Raw genomic sequence first — 25,248 nt, forward strand, 5'->3', positions numbered from 1 at the left:
GCTTCAGTCTCTGTTCTCCGTCTGTGTCTGCTCTTCGTTAGCTTAGATTCACTCTTTCTTTCCTCCTTTTCTACTTTTAGTTTCTTCTTCAGTTTTAGTTTATTTATCTAAAACCAAAATGCTCGCTGCTCGCTCTCCTCTCTCCGTCAAGGACGAAAACAAACTCAGCATCCAGACCAGCAAGATGTCGCTGGACAAAGAAAACACGGTAAGAAGAAGAAACAGTTTATCTTTTAATCTTTTTCACATTTTATCTTTTAAATCTAAAAACTGTTTCAGCTTCTTGTTGGTTTATGTTTAAGTTTTAAGTGAAGTTTGATGTGTTTCGAGGTTTCAACTCGTGGCAGCCATTTTCTAGACAGTTGACCTCGATTTTCCTGGATTTAATCTGTAATTCTCATGACTTGATTGAATGAAACGTATCGATTAGGTATCGACAATAGTTTCTGGTCACTTGAGTGATTTCTGGTCATTGATCTTTCAGCCTCCGAGTCTCAGCACCACTCGCATCCTGGCGTCTAAAACCGCGCGGAAAATCTTCGACGACTCTGAGGTGAGTGAGAGAAAATGAGCGGAAACCTTCAGGATGTTCAACTGATCGATCAGACCAGTGATCGATACTGATGTAAAAGTCAGTGATCTGGTAGTTTTTTATCTGGTTTATTGTGCTCACGTGGCGCCTAAATTCTTAATTTCTTAATTTCTGGCGCCAACGTGGACAGTTGAGCTGTCACCATGGAAACTCAGCTGAGGCCTCTACAGGTTTTAATTTATTGATCCGAGATGATCAGACATGTTGATGTTTTTATAAACTGTCCAGGACATGAACAGTGATTATTCTAACACAGGAAGGTTTTTATTTATTATTTTTAACCAGAAACAGATGATATTGATCCGACATGATTAATCCTGAGTGTTATAATCTTCATAAAGGAGAAAATAATGAACATGTAGAAATGTGAAGCTTTTATTTTAGAGTTTCTGTCAGAAGACACTGTGATTATATGAGCAGAAGCTGCAGCCATTTTGACTTTTTTATATCTGCACAAAAAAATATAAATGATGTGATTTTATTTATTATTTGTGTCTTGAACCAAACAAACTGAGTGTGGTCGGTGTTTTTGTTTTGTTTCCAGTCCACAGCGGTGAAGAAGAGCAGCAGCGAGGAGGAGCCTCTGCTGAAGGACAACCCTCGTCGCTTCGTCATCTTCCCCATCCAGTACCACGACATCTGGCAGATGTACAAGAAGGCCGAGGCCTCGTTCTGGACGGCAGAGGAGGTTAGTGTTACTGACCGCCAGGCGCCGGCGCTGCAGCGGTTCAGTTCCCGTGTTGTCATGTCATGTGATGTGATGTGACCCCCCCCCCCCCAGTGAGGCGTCGTCATGGTAACGGCGTAACGTGTCTGTTCAGGTCGACCTGTCCAAGGACCTGCAGCACTGGGAGTCTCTGAAGGACGAGGAGCGCTACTTCATCTCTCACGTGTTGGCCTTCTTCGCCGCCAGCGACGGCATCGTCAACGAGAACCTGGTGAGAAGCAACGACCTGCAGCCTCACACCTCTGATTGATTATTTATTTATTTATTTATTTACTTACTTATTTACTTATTTATTTATTATTAATGGAAAGCAGGTGCAGATCAACATGTATCTGTCACTGCAGACAGGAAACATAAATGTATAAAAACACATTCAGATAAACACAAATAAACATGAACACATACATACAACAAGACTTTAACCAAGAAATAAATAACAGAAACAACAACAATAAAAATAAAACACAATATTTATACATATACACATACATATAAACATAAAACTTCAACCATTCGTCACAATTCACATCATTATTGTGTAGAAATGAAACGAGTTGTAACTAAAACAATTAGAGAAACAACACAAAACCTCTTGATTATTGATCAGTTATTGGTTTGGTATCAGCTGCGACTCTGACCAGCTGTCACCATCAACCATCCCATATCCTCATCCTGTCGTTTCCCCCGGCGACCACCAGGTGGAGCGCTTCACACAGGAAGTGCAGGTGACGGAGGCCAGGTGTTTCTACGGTTTCCAGATCGCCATGGAGAACATCCACTCGGAGATGTACAGCCTCCTCATCGACACCTACATCAAGGACCCCAAAGAGAGGTGAGACCCCCCCCCTGGATGCTGCGTTCACTGACCCTCAGAGAGTGTAGTTGTTGTTGTTTTTTTAATTGCACAATTAAACACATATTACAGGACAATTACACCGACAGTTAGACGTGTACGAGAACGTATGGGACAAGGGACGCTTTACAAAACAAACATACGAGCTAGGAGAGATCTAATCAGAGATTGGAGAGTGGAGTTACGAGAGGAGGTGTTGAGCAGATATATTGGAGATAAAACAAAAATAAAGATCAGCTCTGGACGAATTGCATGAATGGTGAGTGTGTAGTTGTCTGACGTTGCGTTCACTGACCCTCAGAGAGTACGCAGTTGTCACTTTGAGACGACACTGTCTCTAAATCCACACACTACAGAAGTAAATACATAGTTTACTACATGACAGTGTGTTCAGACTGAGACGCAGCTTTAGTTTTCATTCACTCTAATAACTCAGGTCTGTGGATCAGACTCAGGTCTGTGGTGATGAGACGCGCAGGGGTACGGACCTCAGCCGGTGATGGGGGCTGAGTGCTGCTGCAGACTCTGCTCAGAGGACGAGTGGTTCACTGACAGACGGCAGCAGCACGACACAGACGCCAAACTGAACAGACCTCTAACACCAACTACTGTAGCACTCATCACACTTAGTTTCATTATTTATTCAGATTAGGGACGGAGCTTATGAATGAACATTGTACAGATGTAAATATACCAGATTATAGACACGGACAGTTTCTCTCTGTTGTCTCCAGGCCGGTTGTTAATAATAATAAGGACACATGAAAAATACAAGGAAACAAAACTGAGACAAAATACTGATTTAACGAAGAACAAACACACAAGTACAATACCGTAACCAGCGGAAACCTTCAGGATGTTCAACTGATCGATCAGACCAGTGATCGATACTGATGTAAAAGTCAGTGATCTGGTAGTTTTTATCTGGTTTATTGTGCTCACGTGGCGCCTAAATTCTTAATTTCTGGCGCCAACGTGGACAGTTGAGCTGTCACCATGGAAACTCAGCTGAGTCCTCTACAGGTGTTAATTTATTGATCTGAGATGATCAGACATGTTGATGTTTTTATAAACTGTCCAGGACATGAACAGTGATTATTGTAACACTCAGAGTACGTAGTTGTCTGACGATGCGTTCACTGACCCTCAGAGAGTGTAGTTGTCTGACGATGCGTTCACTGACCCTCAGAGAGTGTAGTTGTCTGACGATGCGTTCACTGACCCTCAGAGATTACCTGTTCAACGCCATCGAGACTCTGCCGTGTGTGAAGAAGAAGGCCGACTGGGCCATCAACTGGATCGGCAACAAGAGCGCCAACTACGGTAAAAGCTGCTTCCTGTGACGTCATCACCTCCTGTCTGTGTGTGTGTGCTCCTGATCGATCGGGTCGGTATTGATCGGTCTGTGTTAGGGCTGGGCGATATGGCCTAAAATCAATATCATGATATATTGTTCAGTTCGCCTTGATAACGATAAATGGACGATAACTACTCCACCCCCCCCCCCCCACGCGGATAGCATGACTCCCCTAGACCTATTTATTGCTATATATAGGCCTTTTTTTTTTCTTTGCTATAACTGCTGTATTTACAGAGGTGCCACTTTAAAACTATACACTGTCTGAAAATATGTTAAGAAAATACAAATAAAATACTTTTAGTTGTTTAGAGTTATTGAACAACTGATAAGCACATTATTGCAGCACACATGGCTACAACATTTCTTTTTGGAACAAGCTGCTCTTCCTCCTCAACCAGATGACTACCTCAGCAGCCCCAGGCTTCAACTTTTGAACGTTTTCGCTACATTTAGTTGTGGCTGCCGCTGCTTCTTAATTATCGCTGCCAATATTTCATAATGGGGTCAGAGCAGACGCACAGTAATAATCTACCGTCACTTTGTAAACTTCTTCAAGTGCCTCGACCCGCTGGACGGCGCTGATCTGTTTATCAATAAAGAACGTCAACGTGGTTATTTCAGCCCATAAATTTAACGCCACATGTCCGTTTCTGTCTATAATCTCTTTGTCACTCCCTTCACGCTGGTTTGTTGACAAAATCACGTGACGGTGGCGACCGACGCTGCACGTTTTTAATCCGACATTTCAGCGAGGTGTTTTCTCATTGCTCTGGTGTGTGTGTGTGTCATTAACTCAGGTGAAAAAATAACAACAGTCTCAGTACAGATGAGCGCGCTCGCCGCGCTGCTGCCGGTGTCACCGGCTCTGTCCCCTCCTGTTACAGACTGGATGGGTGCAGTCACGTGACTACACACGCTGAACACGGAGTACGGCTCTTAAAGGGACATGCACACAGCCTACCTACACACACAGCCAAAAAAGACAAAAACGACTTTTATTTTGTTTCTTTTTTTTCTTCTTTTTTTAAAACCGAATTTACCGACCTGGGCAAAATGACGTCGGTTATCGTCGTAAATTTCGGTATCGATAAATTTTCGGTTTATCGCCCAGCCCTAGTCTGTGTATTGATCGGTCTGTGTATTGATGGGTCTGTGTATTGATCGGTTATTGATGGGTCTGTGTATTGATCGGTTATTGATGGGTCTGTGTATTGATGGGTCTGTGTCTGGTATTGATCCTCAGGAGAGCGAGTGGTGGCCTTCGCAGCAGTGGAGGGAATCTTCTTCTCCGGTTCTTTCGCCTCCATCTTCTGGCTGAAGAAGCGCGGCCTGATGCCCGGCCTGACCTTCTCCAACGAGCTCATCAGCAGAGACGAGGTGACGACTCGTTGGCGACCGGCCGTCTGATCGATAATAACCGATCGATAATAACCGATCGATAACGGATCGATAATCTGGGTCTGGATGTGTTTAATGTGACCGTGTCTCTGCTTCAGGGTCTGCACTGCGACTTCGCCTGCCTGATGTTCAAACACCTGCAGAACAAGCCGTCGGAGAAAACCGTCACCAGCATCATCCAGAACGCCGTGGAGATCGAACAGGTGATCACAGATCGCAGTCACGGCCGCTCCTTTGTTTGTTTGTTTGTTGTTTGTTTGTTTGTTTGTTGACCTCTTGTTGTTGTTTGTGTTTGTTCAGGAGTTCCTGACGGAGGCTCTGCCCGTCAAACTCATCGGGATGAACTGTGAGCTCATGAAGCAGTACATCGAGTTCGTGGCCGACAGACTGATGCTGGAGCTCGGCTTCTCCAAGGTAACGCACAGCTACTAGTACACAACTACTAGTACACAACTACTAGTACACAGCTCATAGTACACAACTACTAGTACACAGCTCATAGTACACAACTACTAGTACACAACTACTAGTACACAACTACTAGTACACAGCTCATAGTACACAACTACTAGTACACAGCTCATAGTACACAACTACTAGTACACAACTACTAGTACAGCTCAAGTTTATTCTGTCACATATAATTACAAGTATTCTTATTGTACCATTTGATTTTTGGGTAAGAATATTAAAATATGTAAATAGTTTATTGTATTTAAATTTTCCACTACCTCCATTTAATGTCTTTTAATTAGTAAAATAAGTAAGAAATGAAATCGGAGAACTGCAATCAGAGTGCAGGTTGTATAAAGAGGATAAAAATAACACTTAACAACAAATGACCCAAGCGGATACGACTGCTGTTGTCTAAATAACCACAGCTCCCAGTTTTTATTTTGTTTTTGTTTTAAAATAGTTAGTGGAAGTATGAAACTATTTGAAATCAGACTAAAACTAGCAGTGAAAAAATAATTTAGATGACAATTTTGAGTGTGTGGGTGCGTTCACACTGACAATTTCGTCAAAATGCAGTGAACTGTAAGAACCTGGATGGTTCAGTCATAACGATCCAAAGGAGTTAACGTTAACAACAGTGATTGTCTAAATTCATAGTTTACTACATGACAGTGTGTTCAGACTGAGAAGCAGCTTTAGTTTTCATTCACTCTAATAACTCAGGTCTGTGGATCAGACTCAGGTCTGTGGATCAGACTCAGGTCTGTGGATCAGACTCAGGTCTGTGGTGATGAGACGCGCAGGGGTACGGACCTCAGCCGGTGATGGGGGCTGAGTGCTGCTGCAGACTCTGCTCAGAGGACGAGTGGTTCACTGACAGACGGCAGCAGCACGACACAGACGCCAAACTGAACAGACCTCTAACACCAACTACTGTAGCACTCATCACACTTAGTTTAATTATTTATTTAGATTAGGGACGGAGCTTATGAATGAACATTGTACAGATGTAAATATACCAGATTATAGCCACGGACAGTTTCTCTCTGTTGTCTCCAGGCAGGTTGTTAATAATAAGAAAGACACATGAAAAATACAGAAAACCAACACAAGGAAACAAAATACTGATTTAACGAAGAACAAACACACAAACAAGTACGATACCGTAAACTGACCTCTGCTCTGCTCTGTGTGTGTGTGTGTGCAGATCTACCGGGTGGAGAACCCCTTCGACTTCATGGAGAACATCTCCCTGGAGGGAAAGACCAACTTCTTTGAGAAGCGAGTGGGCGAGTACCAGAGGATGGGCGTCATGTCCGGCCCCACGGACAACACCTTCAGGCTGGACGCCGACTTCTAGAGGACGAGGACGAGGAGCCGGGACGCACAAGGACGCAACACGTCACAACACGTCGGCCTCAGAGACGAGGACGGACGGACGGACAGACGGACGGCGCCATGAGCCTGTGCCCCAGTGCATGCTGGGACGGAAACAGGCGGCGATCTCATGTCAAACTGTTAAACTGAACTGTTTATGAACGTTTCTGCAGCTGAGCAGAAACGTGATGGTTTTTATATAAAAACATCTGATGAAGTCGTTTTAATCCATCAGGAAACTGACGATTTTGTAAATTTAAACTTTTTATCTGCTTTTTGTAAAATGTAAACTACAGATTTGTATATTAGAGTTTTTTAGTCATAGGATGTTTCTTGTGAAATATGTACAATTTGTTTTTATGGTGTTTGATTTGTAATTAAATTATATGAACAGAAACATGATCCTGTTTGGTGTTATTTAATTTTTTTCACTTTTTAATCTTTTATTTTTTAATTGTTTTACTAAGAAAATCAGCTGATAATGTAGATTTTTACTGAACTCACTTGTACATCTTCACAGATTCCTGAATCTTTGTATCTGTTCTGAGGCCCAAAATATTTTTTCACAAATGTAAATGTGAGGCCACAAAATATTCTTTATTTTCTAAAGCTTTTATTGATCTAGAGCACGAACTTTCCATCTTTAAGTATACAATCTGTTCGTTCCTCAACAAAATGTAAACAAAACCAATCATGCATAATAAGTTTATTGCCTGGAACATTTTTGATCTTTGCATTTTAGTGTTTATACAGTTTTACAATAGATTATCAGCACTGGAATATTGATTAATTCAGAAAATGTCCTCATTCACTCAGCTGAAGGAAAGACATTCAGTTTTCTGAGCTCTTAAAAAGTGTGAATATGATTTTAAAAAGTCAAAAACCAAACGGCGAGTCAGAGTTCAACAGGTTAATGTGGTTTATTTATTTGATCGGAGACTCGGTTCAGACACGTTGATTGATGCTCGGACACAAAGAGAAGTTTGTTAAAGTTAAATATGAATTAGAGGCGTTGACGTCCAACACTGCTGTGGTTTCAGTTTGAGGGTGTGAGGTTGTTATGGCTGCAGCAGGCACTTCTATAAACACACACACACAGGTACAGGTACAGTAACACACACACACACACACACACTCAGAGGACTTTGATGTCGAGCAGCCGGACGTCTCCCTCCACCTCCACCTGGTCCACGCCGCTCAGCTCCTTCACTCGGTGTTTGTAGTCCAGCTGGTGGACGCCGTTCACCGCCACGCGGAACTGCTGCGCGTCGCACATGACGATCATCTGACAGGAAACACACGGAGAGCAGAGCAAAGAGCGCGTCAAAACCAACAGGGCGCCGTTTCTACTGTGATTTATTATTTATTTATATATTTATTCATCCATTGCACAATGAGTTCGTCAGTGAACGACTAGTGACGCTCCACTGACCGAAGTCTTTGTTCCTGCAGCAGTCAGATATTTCCACAAAGATTTTTAAGGTCCAAGGTTGTTATAGTTTTGAAATGTTCATTAGTTTTTATTTTTATTTAGTAGTTTCAGCTTGCTTTTTCATTTCAGTTTAAAGTAGAAGTAAGCGATCCGGTCCTTTTGGCTAATGCTGCGTTCCAGGCAGGCTTTTGAAACCGTAAATTACAGCTTCAAGTGACGACTTACGACTTTGTAGCGTTTCAGGCAACCCACAACTCGCGTTTCTCCGACCTGTTTTACCTGTGAAAGTCACTATAACGGCCACTCGTAACTTCCAACCCATGAACTCGTACCAGATTGAACTGGTACGACTTCACGGTCGGAAAAACACGAGTTACGAGTTGCCTTGAACGCACCATAACGTCTTGTCAGCCGATTGAGTTAGCAGCCCCCGCCCTCGTCATGGATCTATCGGTCCTCGTCCCTACGTCACCACATTCAGGGCGTCCCTTGGCTGCACACACAGAGAGGACTGCCCCTTTATGCCGTTCTCTCTCCTCATTGGATAAAACTTGTAGGATACGATAAATGTTTTCTCCTCGGCTCAGAGCAGAGCAGAGGGACTGACAGACCCGTGTTTCGGTCCAAACACTCTATGTAAGTGATTGCTGTCGGAAGATATAACTATTTAAGACTTATATTAACACAAAAATATCGCTTACTTCTGCTTTAATTTTAGTTCAACAAGTGATGAAGCAGTTTTAGTTTAGTTTTTATTGTTGAGAAATTGACTAGATTTTATTTAGTTTTAGTTTGTTTTAGGTTTTAGGAGAAAGCCTCTATCAGACCTCTGAAGATGAACTTCCACATTTGTGGGATTTTTCCCTTTTAATTGCATCCGGTATTGTTCCCATCGGGTTTCATTCACTCTTATCTACCTGTGGGTTGTTCTCCAAGTCGTTTCATACTGAGCTGTGCCGTGGCAACTTTAATCTCTAAGAAAACTAAAACTAAGCTGATATCTGTTATCTGACATTCACTTTAGTTAGTGTGAATGCTGGAAGCATTCACACTATTGTTATTCGGTTCGGCCATTTTCTGCCTTTCTTTGTCATGTAACTAGTCCTTCATACTTTGTGCTATTTCAACAATTCAAATATCAAAATGTTCAGCCTTTTCGGGACAGGTGTGCTATGTCTTTTCTCTTTTCAACTATTCATACTTTTTGCAATATTCAACTATTTCTGATTTTTTTTTCCCCATAGAGAATGCATTGGAACAGTCTTGAAACTCTTCAAATCTTCTTACTTCTTTCAGCCTTTAAAGCGTCCACATACTTTCAGCTAGAGACTTCATTCAAATTCTGAGCTGTAGACAAACTTCTAATGTATTCATCCTGTATTTACAACTTTTTCATAGCTTGTACCGTTTTTGAGATAAATCCTTTAAAAGCACATGAGGATTTCTGACAAATTTCACACTTTTCAATGAGTGTGTATGGGGTTGGGTCAGAGTGAGTGACATCATCGTTAGAGTGAGAGGGATCGAAAAAACATTCAGGATTTTTTCTGGATAAATTGCCAGCACGGCCACAAATTAAACTCTAGACACATGATTTCCTCACTGGTTTGTAGCCACACTTGTCGTGTCTCATTTAATGTGCTCAAAACAGCAGACAGACTTACAGAATTGTCTCAGTGAGCCTAATTGTGCAGCTAGACCCGCTCCAGTGGCTCATCCACTTCAATATAAAAGTAGGAGCTGATTTTTTTAGAAAAGCAGAAATGCCCCCCTTTTCTACCTTGCGACCCTGAGAAAAGTTTTTGCCCTACAAACATTTAATGCACATCAATGTGCTCAGGAAGGTCTGCTTGCCCCGATGGTCAGGACAGCACATTCTGATAAGAGTTACGGTTCTCTTTTTATGGGCTGTTTTCGGAAGCTGCACAGAGCTCAAATCTCTCTGCTCTGCTCTGCTCTGTGTGCAGTTGGTCCAGCTGTTGGGGCCAGCTCGTTATCAAAGTCTATAAATAGAACAGTGCAGGTGCAGCCTGGCCGCTCGTTAAGATGTTTTTAAACACAGCCCCACACACACACATGATAAACCAGACTGACAGAGGATGTCCACGCACAAACACAGGCATCACACTCACACAGGCATCACACTCACACAGACAGACACACACAGACACTCACACACAGTCTCACACACATACACATACACAAACAGACAAACACACAAACACAACACTGTTCCACACAGTAAAATGTAAGCATGGTAGTCGCCATGGTAACTTCTGAGGGCAGGCTGCCAATCAATCAGATCATTAGGGAGAGAGGAGTTTTGTGGCGCTTAACAGTTTTACTTTCTGCACATGTACACGCAGACAGAGAGACCGTCAGACTCACACACCCAGACACACACACACACAGGTTTTCAGCTCAAATTCATCAGGCTCTCAATTATTTTATACTTTTGATGTAAACATCTCCAACAATTTATATTTTTCTCATGAATTTAAGTTCAGACGTTTAGTCTTTCCAACTCTATTAAAGGGATAGTTCAACATTTTGGCAAATTGGCCCATTGCCATAATCGCTATAGTCATAGCAGTAGGTTCGTTACCTTTAATTGTAGGTGTAAGCTATTTTCAGTACGGCGGAGCGCAGCAGCTGGCTGCTCAGAGCTACGCTATGGAGGCTAACGGAATTTCTTGGTTTCCCTCATTAAACTCATCAAATTCAACATCCCAAAACTCCACAGCGCTTTTGTAGACAAGTTGTGACCTGCACAACCACCACGCTATGAGATAATGACGGAACGATACGAAACGGAGCCGTTTTCGAGGTAAATACAGGGTAAATACGGAGACTGCTTGCTGAAAAAACTGTCCCTGAACGCAACGCGCATCAGCGGTTTTGTATGTATTTACCTCGAAAACAGCTCCGTTTCGTATCGTTCCGTCATTATCTCATAGCGTGGTGGTTGTGCAGCTCACAACTTGTCTACAAAAGCGCTGTGGAGTTTTGGGATTTTGTATTTGATGAGTTTAATGAGGGAAACCAAGAAATTCCGTTAGCCTCCATAGCGTAGCTCTGAGCAGCCAGCTGCTGCGCTCCGCCGTACTGAAAATAGCTTACACCTACAATTAAAGGTAATGAACCTACTGCTATGACTATAGCAATTATGGCAATGGGCCAATTTGCCAAAATGTTGAACTATCCCTTTAATAGTAGTACAATTACAGGTGGAGCCAGGACATAGGATGCAGCTTTTAACATGTGTCCTATCTATCTATCTATCTATCTATCTATCTATCTATCTATCTATCTATCTATCTATCTATCTTTTAACCCCTCTGTCTCCTTTTTTTCTTTCTTTCTTTCTTTCTTTCTTTCTTTCTTTCTTTCTTTCTTTCTTTCTTTCTTTCTTTCTTTCTTTCTTTCTTCTACTCCTTCATTTGTATTTTACGTAACTTTTTATATCCTTCCCTCTCTATCCATCCATCCATCCATCCATCCATCCATCTACCTCTTTCTATCTATCATCCCCCTCTCTCTTTTTCTTCTTTCTTTCTTTCTTTCTTTCTTTCTTTCTTTCTTTCTTTCTTTCTTTCTTTCTTTCTTTCTTTCTTTCTTTCTTTCACTCCATTTCTGTCTTTTTACTTCTTTGTTTGTTTGATTGTTTCTTTCTTTCTTTCTATTCCTTTTCTCTTCCTTTGTTTTTACTCCATTTCTTTCTTTCTTTCTTTCTTTCTTTCTTTCTTTCTTTCTTTCTTTCTTTCTTTCTTTCACTCCATTTCTGTCTTTTTACTTCTTTGTTTTTTGATTCTTTCTTTCTTTCTTTCTTTCTACTCATTTTCTCTTCCTTTGTTTTTACTCCATTTCTTTCTTTCTTTCTTTCTTTCACTCCATTTCTGTCTTTTTACTTCTTTGTTTGTTTGATTCTTTCTTTCTTTCTTTCTTTCTTTCTTTCTTTCTTTCTTTCTGTCCTTTTCTTTTTTCTCTCTTGTTTCAATCTTTCTTTCTTTCTTTCTTTCTTTCTTTCTTTCTTTCTTTCTTTCTTTCTTTCTTTCAACAATTTCTTCAGCTCATTCAGCATTGCTTCCAGCATTCACACCATTTCCATTCTTGGAAATGTTTTTTCTAGTTTTACATTGTCCTTCTCTTTTACAATGATGTCCTACTTTTAGATCAGGTTTCATTGGCCTCACTGTGTGTGTGTGTGTTTTCTCTGTGCTGTTTGATGATGAAGTTTAACTAACCGAAGTGTCGTGCACATTCCTGTACCAACAAGACACTGATAATATAAATACAGATGATTAACAACTCTGCTCATAAATGTGTGTCCATGGACTCAATATGCAATCAACATTTCTGTGTTTTCAAAATAACCAGAACAATAATAGTAAGTACTTTTATAAAATATATCATGTTTTCTGTCTCAGAGTCCAGGCTTTTTTAATAATAGTCACTCAGACGTCCAGAATAAGTCTGAGATTCATCTGAACTTTTTCAAACATGGATTTCCTCAGTTTATTGCATTGAGGGCACTGAAATAAAGTGAAATTCATTGTCCATCCTCCTAATTCTACATGTTGGGTCAAAGGTCACGACCTCACCTCAAAGTACTGTCCTGCAGCGAAGGGGAACGAGTCCAGTTTTGTTTCCTCGGGGCCCCAACAACCAGACAGGAAGGAGTTTCTGACGAAGGAGCGAGACTTCAGACGAGGGTTCAGGTGCAGTGCGATGTCGCCGCTTCCTGCCGTTCGCAGGTTCACGCTGAAACTGGAGGAGCAAACACAAACATCATATTTAATACCTCGTTTCTGTTCACATGTTTCCACAGCTTTCACTAAAATCACTGGAAAAAAATACTGTAAATGAAGTAGAATCAGGAAAATATCCTCAAAGTTTCAAAATAAAAGCGCTCATGTTCACCTACGACCGAGACCATGTTCAAGACCATCACTGTATTCAGTCCCAGTCCTCATAATAATAATCATGTCTCTTGATATTTACACTATTCCTCCTAGTTAAAGGGATAGTTCAACATGTTGTTACCTTGTTTCGTTACCTTTAAATGTCGGTGCAACCTATTTTTAGAACGGCGGAGCAGAGCCGTGAGCTGCTCAGAGCTACGCTACGGAGGCTCATGGGATTTCTTGGTTTCCCTCATCAAACTCATCAAATACACAATCCAACAACTCCAAAACGCTCTGGTGGACAAGTTGTGACCTGCACATTCACCACGCTATGAGATAATAACACAACGTTACCAGACAGAGTTGTTTTAGAGGGAAATGAAGCGACTGCTTGATGAAAAACTGTCCCTGAAGGCAACGCGCATCAGCGGTTTTGCATGAATTTACCTCTAAAACAACCAAATTGGGCCAATTTGCCAAAATGTTGAACTATCCCTTTAAAAAAGAAAAGATGATTTGTACAACAACACTGACTTTTACCTTTTTGCTTTGTTGATTGTTTCTGCCTTGATGGTGATGCTTCGCCCGGCGCTCAGACCTTTAACCAGGTCGCCTCTGAAGGGAACGACCTGCACAGAACCAGACCAGAGCTGAAGTCATGCATTGATTAGAAATCAATAACTGGCTGTTAATAACTAATTTAGCAATGAATTGATCAGTTTTTAAGCAAAAAAAAAAAAAAGAGCCAAATATGGTCTCAGTGCTGCTGCTCAGATCTGAACTTCTGGGGGTTTCACTGTGTGGTTTGGTTTGAGTGTAACCAGTTGTTCACAATGCAATCAATAAACTATTAGTTATAATCAATACCTCTTGGTAAAACAAGCCATGTGAGGAAGGCTTAGGGAGTTCAACCAATCAATTAACTGATAAATGAATCAACTGATTCATTGAACATAATGATGTGACGCTGCTTTAATGTGAAAAGTGACAAACTCACCAAGTCGCCTGACGACGAGCGAACGGGCTGAAAGAGAAACAAACGATCAACATGAAGCTTCATCATTTATCATCAGAAACTCACTGTTACTTTATTATTTTAAAGGGATAGTTCAACATTTTGGCAAATTGTCCCATTGCCATAATCCCTATAGTCATAGCAGTAGGTTTGTTACCTTTAATTGTCGGTGCAAGCTGTTTTTAGAACGGCGGAGCAGAGCCGCGTGCTGCTCAGAGCTACGCTACGGAGGCTCATGGGATTTCTAGGTTTCCCTCATCAAACTCATCAAATACACAATCCAACAACTCCACAACGCTCTGGTGGACAAGTTGTGACCTGCACATTCACCACGCTATGAGATAATAACACAACGTTACCACACAGAGTTGTTTTAGAGGTAAATTCATGCAAAACCGCTGATGCGCGTTGCCTTCAGGGACAGTTTTTCATCAAGCAGTCTCTGTATTTACCTCTAAAACAACTCTGTCTGGTAACGTTCTGCTACTGCTATGACTACAGGGATTATGGCAATGGGTCAATTTGCCAAAATGTTGAACTATCCCTTTAATGTCATCAGCTGTTCTAAGTGTTTATAATAGAACGACACTGAGCTGTTTCATCCTCGGTGCTTACGTTCATCTCTGACTCCTGGCTGCTCAGACTCACCGCAGGAGAAACTGAAGTCTGAAAAAACAAAAAACCAGAAACAACTCATCACGAGTTTTATCACATGAATTTAAAAAAAAACTAAAAAACAACGTGAGACGTCAGAGACTCACAGAGTTCGGGGGGAGGACGCCCACAGCCTCCACTTTGACGCTGCCAGAGATGTTCAGAGTGTCGACTCGATCCAGATCCACCCGGTGTTTGTACTCCAACAGGTGAGCTCCGTTCACGGCCACCTGCAGCGCACACACACAGACACACACACAGACACACACACAGACACACACACACACACACACACACACACACACACACACACACACACACACACACACACACACACAGCTCAGTCTGTACTCAGGGTTCCTGCTCATGTTTTGCACAACTGCTTTTCCACAGTTTCACCTCATTTTGTACCTTTAACCAGTTTGTTTCTATGTTTAGGCGCAGTCTCTGTCTCTAACTTCTCTAAGGCAAAAAAGAGAAGTCGTAACATCTTCTCCCCAAATAGAAAACATATTTATTCAAGGGTTACGTATTACAAGAGACAATGTTTCGAGCGATTGGTGCTAACTTGAATTTCCCTGCTAGGGATGAATAAAGTATTCTCTATCTATCTATCTATCTATCTATCTATCTATCTATCTATCTATCTATCTATCTATCTATCTATCTATCTATCTATCTATCCTCTGCTGAGCTCTTGTTGCTGATGTCACAGTCTGATCGATCATTTTCCATTTGACTTTTTTTTTCTCATTTTCTATGACTGGAAAATCCTTCAGGTTTGTTTGCAGCTCTGATCTAAATCACGGACGAACCTTTAGTTGCTGTTGATCACATCACATGATCTTCATCATTAGAGAGAATTAAACTTCAGCTTCTTTTCCTAAAAGCTTCTAACTCACTGCTGACGAGCTTCGACTGAAAGCTCCAGATTCACCACTAAATGGACGTTGAAATCAAGTTGTTTTTTCAGCTACAGGTTCAACTGGTTTGACTGAATGTTATTGACCGAGGTTATTGTTACACGATGTCAGTGAACACAGCGTGCAGTTGTCTGTACACTGCAAAAATTCAAAATCTTTAAATAAGTAGAAAAATCTGATAGTGGAGCAAGTTTTTCTTTCTTATTACAAGCACAAAAAACTTGCTTTCACTGGCAGATTTTTCTACTTTTTTCAATTGAAAATGAGTTTGAAACAAGTGAAAATGATCTAAAAACAAGTTAATTTTTAGGTGATGAGTCTTATTTTAAGTGGAAAGAGATTAGTTTAGACTAAAATTGAGACATTTTGACAAGAAATAAGACAAATATTCTTGGAAAGATTTTGAGTTTTTGCAGTGGACTTTTACCTTGAACCTGTCTGTCAGGACGAGGATGATGAGTTCGAAGGTGGCTCCGACGGCGAAGGGCATCTGGTGCAGGATCTCCTCGCGGCCCCAGCGCTCCTTCTGCAGCGTGTTGCACACCACGCAGCGCGACCGCTGGAACCGCGGGTTCAGGTGAAACGCCACGTCGGCCCTCGGCTTCACGCTGCTGCCACAGGTCAGGTCCACCTGGAACCTGCAAGACCACGCAGAGGGACGACAGGAACGTTCAGGTGTCGACCAGATTACATGAACAATGTAATAACCCTTTAACAGCGTATATACAGGAATCTTGAAGTTCATTTTAATACCTTTTTAAGACTTTTTCAAGACCTTCTCAATATTTTTCAATACCTCACCGCCACTTAAAGCTGTAACCATTTACATCAGTGACACTTTTAACTGAACAGTTTTAGTTTGTGATAAAGACTATAGACCACTATGATACAACAGTATTCAAAATAGGCTGGGATAATAAATAAAAGGCAAAGTTTATAAAAATTAAAAAAAAACATTGCTCCACTCTCAAAAAACAAAAACAACGATCTTCTTTTCTTTTTCATGTACTGGTTCATCTTTGTTTTTTAATAAAAATGAATAAATTAACACACTTTCACAATGTTTTTTAGGACTCCAACTCTTGGACAGCTAATTCAGAAAAAATACCCTCAAAATTTAAGACTTTATAAAGTCGTGAAAAGACTTTTTAATACTTTTTAAGGGTCTTAATTTTCCCAAAATTGATTTATCACCTTTTAATACTTTTCAAGACCCCGCGGATACCTTGTTTAATGCAGCAGGAATTCATTCACAGAGTTAAACCAGAGTCAGTTTGTCGTGTAGTAAACACACTTCAGTCACTCTCAAAATGTCACTTCTAGTCAAAACAAATCTCATTATACTTTAATAAGACTCATCACATAAAAAGTAGCTTGTTTTTAGACACTTTTTACTTCTTTCAAGCATTTTTCGCTTGAAATAAGTAGAAAAATCTGACAGTGGAGCAAGTTTTTCTTCCTTATTAGCACAAGCACAAAAAACTTGCTTTCATTGACAGATTTTTTGTACTTATTTCAAGTGAAAATTTGTTTGAAACAAGTGAAAATTATCTAAAAACAAGTTAATTTTTAGGTGATGAGTCTTACTTTAAGTGGAAAGAGTTTAGTTTTGACTAGAAATGAGACATTTTGACAAGAAATAAGACAAATATTCTTGGAAAGATTTTGAGTTTTTGCAGTGTGTCTCACCTGTCGGCGCCCGACGGCACCGAGCCCTGGATCAGCACCATCTCCCCCGGCGCCAGACCGCCCAGGATCGTCCCCGCGAAGGGAACCATCTGTGGACGGGACAGAGACGATTCTGTGTTATTATATATCAGTTTATAAAACACGAGACAGCTGCTGTTGTTGTGAATGAAGCTCTGAGGCGTTCACTGTCTGGTTGTAATGTGAGTAAATCATTAAATCACATTATGTGAACTTTATAAACCTGCAGCTGTAAAAACGACAGTGAAATCCTCTCAGGCTGATGAAAGCTCTGATTATATTTACTGTAAAACTAATAAAACACTCACACACAACTTTACCTGAGATGAGTTCATGTTACATTGCAGCTCGGTCTAGTTTGATGACATATTTAATCTTTTTCAGTCAAAAATACAAAAAATAAAACAGAATTTACTAGTTCCAGTTTCTAAAATGTAAAAGATTAATCTACTCATCCGTAATCGTCTCAGATTAATTATTAATCAAACGAATGATCCAGTCCAAACAGTGACTGCTGTAGATCTTGAGTTATTATTTTAGTTTCACTTCACTGAAAATGTAATCTGAGAGCAAAGGTCAGAGGTCAGTTCACACAATTACACTCCAGTGTTCAGGGCCGCGGGTATCAATGATTATTTCTCAATTAATCGATTTATTTTGTTCATATATCGTCACAAAAGTAAAGAAGAAAAGAAAAAAACAAGTAGGTACCGCCCCATCCCCCCGAGGAAAAAGTGACGTCAACCGTCTTGTATTGTTTGTAACGAGTCCAACAGTTCAAACTCATTAAAACTCTGTTTACACTGATGAAAACTAAATATTTGCAGCTGGAACAAGTTCATTCTAGTTCATTTGTTTGGATTTTCACTGAAATTATTTAAATAAAATCACAAACAGTCACCTCCTCACAAACCTACACTAGAAAATTTAATTTTTATCTTCCGTAACAGAAAACGTTTAATGGCGAGTTGAACAAACTTGAGTCTGTTTATGGATTAAATGATATTAAATGATTCAGCTCAGGTTCATTCAAGCAGAAGAATTATTTATTACCACAGAGTCTGAGCCTCCGCCCTGAGAAACTGAGCAGTTTTGATCATAATAAAGTTATATAATGGAGCAGATTAACACACATTATTCAGTATTTACACTATCAGAGCAGCACAGACACATAGAGACACGTCGGAGCCGATAACAGTGGATTAAACTGGGCGCGACGCTAACGTGTTAGCTGACCCGCTCACCGGATAAACATCGATAAATCATCAATTAAACTGCAAAGACGATGGTGAAATTGAATCGAAATGTGTCATAATAATACAGACGGAGACATGTGGAGTCTTACCGGGTTTAAAAACGTCTGTCTCGGGTTTGAAATGGACATTTTTTCGGAGCAGCAGGACAGCGGAGACGCAGACGAGCGGCTCGGTGGGTTTGTTGTTCTGTTTACTTCCTGCTCTGACGTCATCACGGTACACAGGCACAAGGAGCGGACACGGAAGATTAAACCCACGTGAGATAACAGTGAAAACACAAGATAATAAAGTGATTGATTTAAATCGTCGACACACACAATTGTAACCAAATATATTAATATTAAGATCTTTGCTGTTTAAATATTTAATTTAAGTAGATTTAAAGGCAGCGTGATGACGTAGCTGTCCGCTCCTTTGAGACTGCAGAGCTTTGGGAGCTGCTCAGTCTTCTGACTTCAATAATGAATAATTAACTTCAACCCAGTTTTATCAGACAGAACAAACAGACTCACAGCGGCTCAGAGGAATTATACTTTATACTCCAACAAGAAAACAAAAGAAACAACCTTTTTTTAAAATCATTTATTCATTTAAAGTGAATTCAAGTCGTTTATTTTATCTCCTCTCAGGGGGAGAAGTTTGTCATTTTAGCAGCTTGAGTGTTTCTAAGTCTTTTAGCAGTTTCACATGAATCACATGAGCTTTTTTTTTTTTTTTTGGCTTAATTTAGTTTATCGTGACCTAAGCAGAAAACTGAGTGGAGTTTCTTCACAACAGTCACAGACTGATGGGATCAGTTAGAAAATGACTAAACTGTAAATGTTAACAGCAACTGACCAACAATTATAACCTGTGTATGTGGCTGATAACAGACAGGAATAATTAAATTAAAAAATGATCAATTTAGAGCTGTTGTTGTTCTATATCAACAAGTTTATCCACCCCCCACCCCTCTTGTTAGGGTTAGGGTATTTTACTGTGTATTAATATTCAACCAAGACCTGTAAGTTCAATTGTAAGACAATTAAAAAGTCTTTAAAATCTGAGTTGTGTTTTAGAACTAAAACCGTCAGTGAACACGTGACAATGAACAGAACAGAGTCTCTGGTGCTTCAGTTTTTAAATTTTTATTACAAAAACCCTACTAAATATCTGTACAAGTAAACCATAAAACGTATAAAAACATACTAATATAGCAGTTTTATAAAAAATAAAATAAAAACACAAACTATAAAGTTAGTTTACATTAAAAAACAAAAAAAGACACAAAGTTAAAGAAACCTAAAGACAAACACAGGGTTCTGGTCCAAGAGAAGACTTTAAGTTCCAGACTCCCGGGCTGCTGCGTCTTCATCTTCAAGTTCATTTATTTAAATTATGTCAAACACCCGTCAGACGACCACCCGTCCACCCTGTGGATCAGAATTAGGTCCAATATATAATATTAGTGATCGTCCAACAACCGTCCTTCAGACGTGTTGCGTCCTTGTGCGTCCCGGCTCCTCGTCCTCTAGAAGTCGGCGTCCAGCCTGAAGGTGTTGTCCGTGGGGCCGGACATGACGCCCATCCTCTGGTACTCGCCCACTCGCTTCTCAAAGAAGTTGGTCTTTCCCTCCAGGGAGATGTTCTCCATGAAGTCGAAGGGGTTCTCCACCCGGTAGATCTACACACACACGAACACACAGAGCAGAGCAGAGGTCAGTTTACGGTATTGTACTTGTTTGTGTGTTTGTTCTTCGTTAAATCAGTATTTTGTTTCCTTGTGTTGGTTTTATGTATTTTTCATGTGTCTTTCTTATTATTAACAACCGGCCTGGAGACAACAGAGAGAAACTGTCCGTGGCTATAATCTGGTATATTTACATCTGTACAATGTTCATTCATAAGCTCCGTCCCTAATCTAAATAATTAAACTAAGTGTGATGAGTGCTACAGTAGTTGGTGTTAGAGGTCTGTTCAGTTTGGCGTCTGTGTCGTGCTGCTGCCGTCTGTCAGTGAACCACTCGTCCTCTGAGCAGAGTCTGCAGCAGCACTCAGCCCCCATCACCGGCTGAGGTCCGTACCCCTGCGCGTCTCATCACCACAGACCTGAGTCTGATCCACAGACCTGAGTCTGATCCACAGACCTGAGTTATTAGAGTGAATGAAAACTAAAGCTGCGTCTCAGTCTGAACACACCGTCATGTAGTAAACTATGTATTTAGACAATCACTGTTGTTAACGTTAACTCCTTTGGATCGTTATGACTGAACCATCCAGGTTCTTACAGTTCACTACATTTTGACAAACTTGTCAGTGTGAACGCACTCACACACTCAAAATTGTCATCTAAATTATTTTTTCACTGCTAGTTTTAGTCTGATTTCGAATAGTTTCATACTTCCACTAACTATTTTAAAACAAAAACGAAATAAAAACTGGGAGCTGTGGTTATTTAGACAACAGCAGTCGTATCTGCTTGGGTCATTTGTTGTTAAGTGTTATTTTTATCCTCTTTATACAACCTGCACTCTGATTGCAGTTCTCCGATTTCATTTCTTACTTATTTTACTAATTAAAAAACATTAAATGGAGGTAGTGGAAAATTTAAATACAATAAACTATTTACATATTTTAATATTCTTACCCAAAAATCAAATGGTACAATAAGAATACTTGTAATTATATGTGACAGAATAAACTTGAGCTGTACTAGGAGTTGTGTACTAGTAGTTGTGTACTAGGAGTTGTGTACTAGTAGTTGCGTACTAGGAGCTGTGTACTAGTAGTTGTGTACTATGAGCTGTGTACTAGTAGCTGTGTACTATGAGCTGTACTAGTAGTTGTGTACTAGTAGCTGTGCGTTACCTTGGAGAAGCCGAGCTCCAGCATCAGTCTGTCGGCCACGAACTCGATGTACTGCTTCATGAGCTCACAGTTCATCCCGATGAGTTTGACGGGCAGAGCCTCCGTCAGGAACTCCTGAACAAACACAAACAACAACAACAAGAGGTCAACAAACAAACAAACAAACAAACAAACAAAGGGAGCGGCCGTGACTGCGATCTGTGATCACCTGTTCGATCTCCACGGCGTTCTGGATGATGCTGGTGACGGTTTTCTCCGACGGCTTGTTCTGCAGGTGTTTGAACATCAGGCAGGCGAAGTCGCAGTGCAGACCCTGAAGCAGAGACACGGTCACATTAAACACATCCAGACCCAGATTATCGATCCGTTATCGATCGGTTATTATCGATCGGACGGCCGGTCGCCAACGAGTCGTCACCTCGTCTCTGCTGATGAGCTCGTTGGAGAAGGTCAGGCCGGGCATCAGGCCGCGCTTCTTCAGCCAGAAGATGGAGGCGAAAGAACCGGAGAAGAAGATTCCCTCCACTGCTGCGAAGGCCACCACTCGCTCTCCTGAGGATCAATACCAGACACAGACCCATCAATACACAGACCCATCAATAGACCGATCAATACACAGACCCATCAATACACAGACCGATCAATAGACCGAATCTCCTTGTTGTTTACATTCTACTTCCGGGTAGAAAACCAGCACGTAATTTGAATGAGATCAATAGTAACGAACGAGAGTTTAGCTATATATATCATATTTTTCACGCCCTATCACTATTTAGACAAATCTGAAATGATTGAAGAAACATTACTATTTCTGTGTGTGTGTTTTGTGTTGCTATGTGTTGGATTTATTCAGTTTGGGGGAATCACAGTGTCTAGAAAGCATCAGTGGCTCAGCTGACAGGGACAGCTAACGGTAGCTAAGCTAACGGCGGTAGCTAAGCTAACACCAGGACGTCAGCTGTTAAAACCCTCCCGTTGTCGGACACAACATGAAACTACTCCAGTTAGCTCAATCATGTTGTTACTCAGATATACGCTGGAGAAAATATTTTTTCATGGACCGTTTATTGAGTCACTGAGTTAATAAAGTTAAACAGGTAGCTAACCGTTAGCCCAGCTAATCTCTGATAACCATGACTAATTACAAAAATGTGCACACGTAAATAGTAATGTTTGTCCAATCATTGGTTTTATAGACTTTACAAACATCAGATTAGTCTAAACGGTGATATAGTAACATGAAAAAGCAGATATATATAGTGAAACTCTCGTCCGTCACTATTGTTCGAATGCTGGTTTTCTACCCGGAAGTAGTTGTAAACAACAAGGCGATTCGTCCTATACACAGACCGATCAATACCGACCCGATCGATCAGGAGCACACACACACACACACACACAGACAGGAGGTGATGACGTCACAGGAAGCAGCTTTTACCGTAGTTGGCGCTCTTGTTGCCGATCCAGTTGATGGCCCAGTCGGCCTTCTTCTTCACACACGGCAGAGTCTCGATGGCGTTGAACAGGTAATCTCTGAGGGTCAGTGAACGCATCGTCAGACAACTACACTCTCTGAGGGTCAGTGAACGCATCGTCAGACAACTACACACTCTCTGAGGGTCAGTGAACGCATCGTCAGACAACTACACTCTCTGAGGGTCAGTGAACGCATCGTCAGACAACTACACACTCTATATAAAAACACTATAAAACATCAACATGTCTGATCATCTCGGATCAATAAATTAAAACCTGTAGAGGCCTCAGCTGAGTTTCCATGGTGACAGCTCAACTGTCCACGTTGGCGCCAGAAATTAAGAATTTAGGCGCCACGTGAGCACAATAAACCAGATAAAAAACTACCAGATCACTGACTTTTACATCAGTATCGATCACTGGTCTGATCGATCAGTTGAACATCCTGAAGGTTTCCGCTGGTTACGGTATTGTACTTGTGTGTTTGTTCTTCGTTTAATCAGTATTTTGTTTCTTTGTGTTGGTTTTTTGTATTTTTCATGTGTCTTCTTATTATTAACAACCTGCCTGGAGACAACAGACGATAATCGGCCGTGGCTATAATCTGGTATATTTACATCTGTACAATGTTCATTCATAAGCTCCGTCCCTAATCTGAATAATTAAACTAAGTGTGATGAGTGCTACAGTAGTTGGTGTTAGAGGTCTGTTCAGTTTGGCGTCTGTGTCGTGCTGCTGCCGTCTGTCAGTGAACCACTCGTCCTCTGAGCAGAGTCTGCAGCAGCACTCAGCCCCCATCACCGGCTGAGGTCCGTACCCCTGCGCGTCTCATCACCACAGACCTGAGTCTGATCCACAGACCTGAGTCTGATCCACAGACCTGAGTCTGATCCACAGACCTGAGTCTGATCCACAGACCTGAGTCTGATCCACAGACCTGAGTTATTAGAGTGAATGAAAACTAAAGCTGCTTCTCAGTCTGAACACACTGTCATGTAGTAAACTATGTATTTACTTCTGTAGCGTGTGGATTTAGAGACAGTGTCGTCTCAAAGTCAACGCATCGTCAGACAACTACGTACTCTGAGGGTCAGTGAACGCATCGTCAGACAACTACACTCTCTGAGGGTCAGTGAACGCATCGTCAGACAACTACACTCTCTGAGGGTCAGTGAACGCATCGTCAGACAACTACACTCTCTGAGGGTCAGTGAACGCAGCATCTAGTGGGGGGGGGGTCTCACCTCTCTTTGGGGTCCTTGATGTAGGTGTCGATGAGGAGGCTGTACATCTCCGAGTGGATGTTCTCCATGGCGATCTGGAAACCGTAGAAACACCTGGCCTCCGTCACCTGCACTTCCTGTGTGAAGCGCTCCACCTGGTGGTCGCCGGGGGAAACGACAGGATGAGGATATGGGATGGTTGACGGTGACAGCTGGTCAGAGTCGCAGCTGATACCAAACCAATAACTGATCAATAATCAAGAGGTTTTGTGTTGTTTTTCTAATTGTTTTAGTTACAACTCGTTTCATTTCTACACAATAATGATGTGAATTGTGACGAATGGTTGAAGTTTTATGTTTATGTATGTGTTTATATCTATGTATAAATATTGTTTTATTTTTATTGTTGTTGTTTCTGTTATTTATTTCTTGGTTAAAGTCTTGTTATATGTATGTGTTCATGTTTATGTGTTTATCTGAATGTGTTTTTATACATTTATGTTTCCTGTCTGCAGTGACAGATACATGTTGATCTGCACCTGCTTTCCATTAATAATAAATAAGTAAGTAAATAAATAAATAAATAAATAAATAAATAAATAAATAAATAATCAGAGGTGTGAGGCTGCAGGTCGTTGCTTCTCACCAGGTTCTCGTTGACGATGCCGTCGCTGGCGGCGAAGAAGGCCAACACGTGAGAGATGAAGTAGCGCTCCTCGTCCTTCAGAGACTCCCAGTGCTGCAGGTCCTTGGACAGGTCGACCTGAACAGACACGTTACGCCGTTACCATGACGACGCCTCACCACGAGTCACATCCCATCACATGACATGACAACACGGGAACTGAACCGTTGCAGCGCCGGCGCCTGGCGGTCACACTAACCTCCTCTGCCGTCCAGAACGAGGCCTCGGCCTTCTTGTACATCTGCCAGATGTCGTGGTACTGGATGGGGAAGATGACGAAGCGACGAGGGTTGTCCTTCAGCAGAGGCTCCTCCTCGCTGCTGCTCTTCTTCACCGCTGTGGACTGGAAACAAAACAAAACAC

At 41.3% G+C, this 25,248-nt stretch overlaps 3 protein-coding genes and 4 non-coding genes across 7 annotated transcripts; 3 read left to right on the forward strand and 4 right to left on the reverse strand.

Annotated features, from left to right (window-relative positions):
• LOC146961237 (ribonucleoside-diphosphate reductase subunit M2-like) lies at positions 1–7,157 on the forward strand. The gene is made up of 10 exons (XM_085770231.1): positions 1–208; positions 485–553; positions 1,137–1,280; positions 1,414–1,530; positions 2,018–2,151; positions 3,401–3,495; positions 4,776–4,909; positions 5,029–5,133; positions 5,231–5,344; positions 6,594–7,157. Exons 1-10 carry the CDS (start codon positions 119–121, stop codon positions 6,744–6,746), a joined length of 1,155 nt encoding a protein of 384 aa, XP_085626357.1. The 5' UTR covers positions 1–118; the 3' UTR covers positions 6,747–7,157.
• LOC146961238 (small nucleolar RNA SNORD94) lies at positions 2,629–2,764 on the forward strand. Its single transcript, XR_015035291.1, has one exon. It is a non-coding gene; the product is annotated as a small nucleolar RNA SNORD94 (small nucleolar RNA).
• LOC146961239 (small nucleolar RNA SNORD94) lies at positions 6,168–6,303 on the forward strand. Its single transcript, XR_015035292.1, has one exon. It is a non-coding gene; the product is annotated as a small nucleolar RNA SNORD94 (small nucleolar RNA).
• Positions 7,158–7,706: 549 nt separating the features above from the next.
• Positions 7,707–18,853, reverse strand: lgals8a (galectin 8a). Its single transcript, XM_085770232.1, has 9 exons — positions 18,744–18,853; positions 17,381–17,469; positions 16,119–16,329; positions 14,876–14,998; positions 14,730–14,780; positions 14,097–14,123; positions 13,640–13,728; positions 12,797–12,962; positions 7,707–8,048 (listed from the first exon to the last, which is right to left on the reverse strand). The coding sequence occupies exons 1-9, from the start codon at positions 18,780–18,782 to the stop codon at positions 7,899–7,901; spliced, it is 945 nt and encodes a 314-aa protein (XP_085626358.1). The 5' UTR covers positions 18,783–18,853; the 3' UTR covers positions 7,707–7,898.
• A 918-nt stretch (positions 18,854–19,771) lies between these two features.
• On the reverse strand, positions 19,772–25,240 carry LOC146961241 (ribonucleoside-diphosphate reductase subunit M2). The gene is made up of 8 exons (XM_085771105.1): positions 25,085–25,240; positions 24,847–24,963; positions 24,222–24,355; positions 22,940–23,034; positions 21,920–22,053; positions 21,710–21,814; positions 21,502–21,615; positions 19,772–20,317 (listed from the first exon to the last, which is right to left on the reverse strand). The coding sequence occupies exons 1-8, from the start codon at positions 25,124–25,126 to the stop codon at positions 20,165–20,167; spliced, it is 894 nt and encodes a 297-aa protein (XP_085627231.1). The 5' UTR covers positions 25,127–25,240; the 3' UTR covers positions 19,772–20,164.
• On the reverse strand, positions 20,606–20,741 carry LOC146961242 (small nucleolar RNA SNORD94). The gene has a single exon (XR_015035293.1). It is a non-coding gene; the product is annotated as a small nucleolar RNA SNORD94 (small nucleolar RNA).
• LOC146961243 (small nucleolar RNA SNORD94) lies at positions 23,683–23,818 on the reverse strand. Its single transcript, XR_015035294.1, has one exon. It is a non-coding gene; the product is annotated as a small nucleolar RNA SNORD94 (small nucleolar RNA).
• Positions 25,241–25,248: the final 8 nt, after the last annotated feature.

This window comes from Trachurus japonicus, chromosome 24 (assembly GCF_045865225.1).
Source record: "Trachurus japonicus isolate A0001 chromosome 24, Traja_1.0".
In the NCBI taxonomy this organism is placed as follows: domain Eukaryota; kingdom Metazoa; phylum Chordata; class Actinopteri; order Carangiformes; family Carangidae; genus Trachurus; species Trachurus japonicus.

Coding starts and splice junctions, on each gene's coding strand:
- LOC146961237 (XM_085770231.1), top strand. CDS start 119: ATGCTCGCTGCTCGCTCTCCTCTCTCCGTCAAGGACGAAAACAAACTC. Junction 4,910..5,028: donor AGCTCATCAGCAGAGACGAG/GTGACGACTCGT, acceptor TCTCTGCTTCAG/GGTCTGCACTGCGACTTCGC. Junction 5,345..6,593: donor TGGAGCTCGGCTTCTCCAAG/GTAACGCACAGC, acceptor GTGTGTGTGCAG/ATCTACCGGGTGGAGAACCC.
- lgals8a (XM_085770232.1), bottom strand. CDS start 18,782: ATGTCCATTTCAAACCCGAGACAGACGTTTTTAAACCCG. Junction 17,470..18,743: donor GACAGACGTTTTTAAACCCG/GTAAGACTCCAC, acceptor TCCCGTCCACAG/ATGGTTCCCTTCGCGGGGAC. Junction 14,124..14,729: donor GCCAGGAGTCAGAGATGAAC/GTAAGCACCGAG, acceptor TTTCTCTTTCAG/CCCGTTCGCTCGTCGTCAGG.
- LOC146961241 (XM_085771105.1), bottom strand. CDS start 25,126: ATGTACAAGAAGGCCGAGGCCTCGTTCTGGACGGCAGAGGAG. Junction 24,356..24,846: donor GCATCGTCAACGAGAACCTG/GTGAGAAGCAAC, acceptor GGCGACCACCAG/GTGGAGCGCTTCACACAGGA. Junction 21,616..21,709: donor ACGCCGTGGAGATCGAACAG/GTGATCACAGAT, acceptor GTGTTTGTTCAG/GAGTTCCTGACGGAGGCTCT.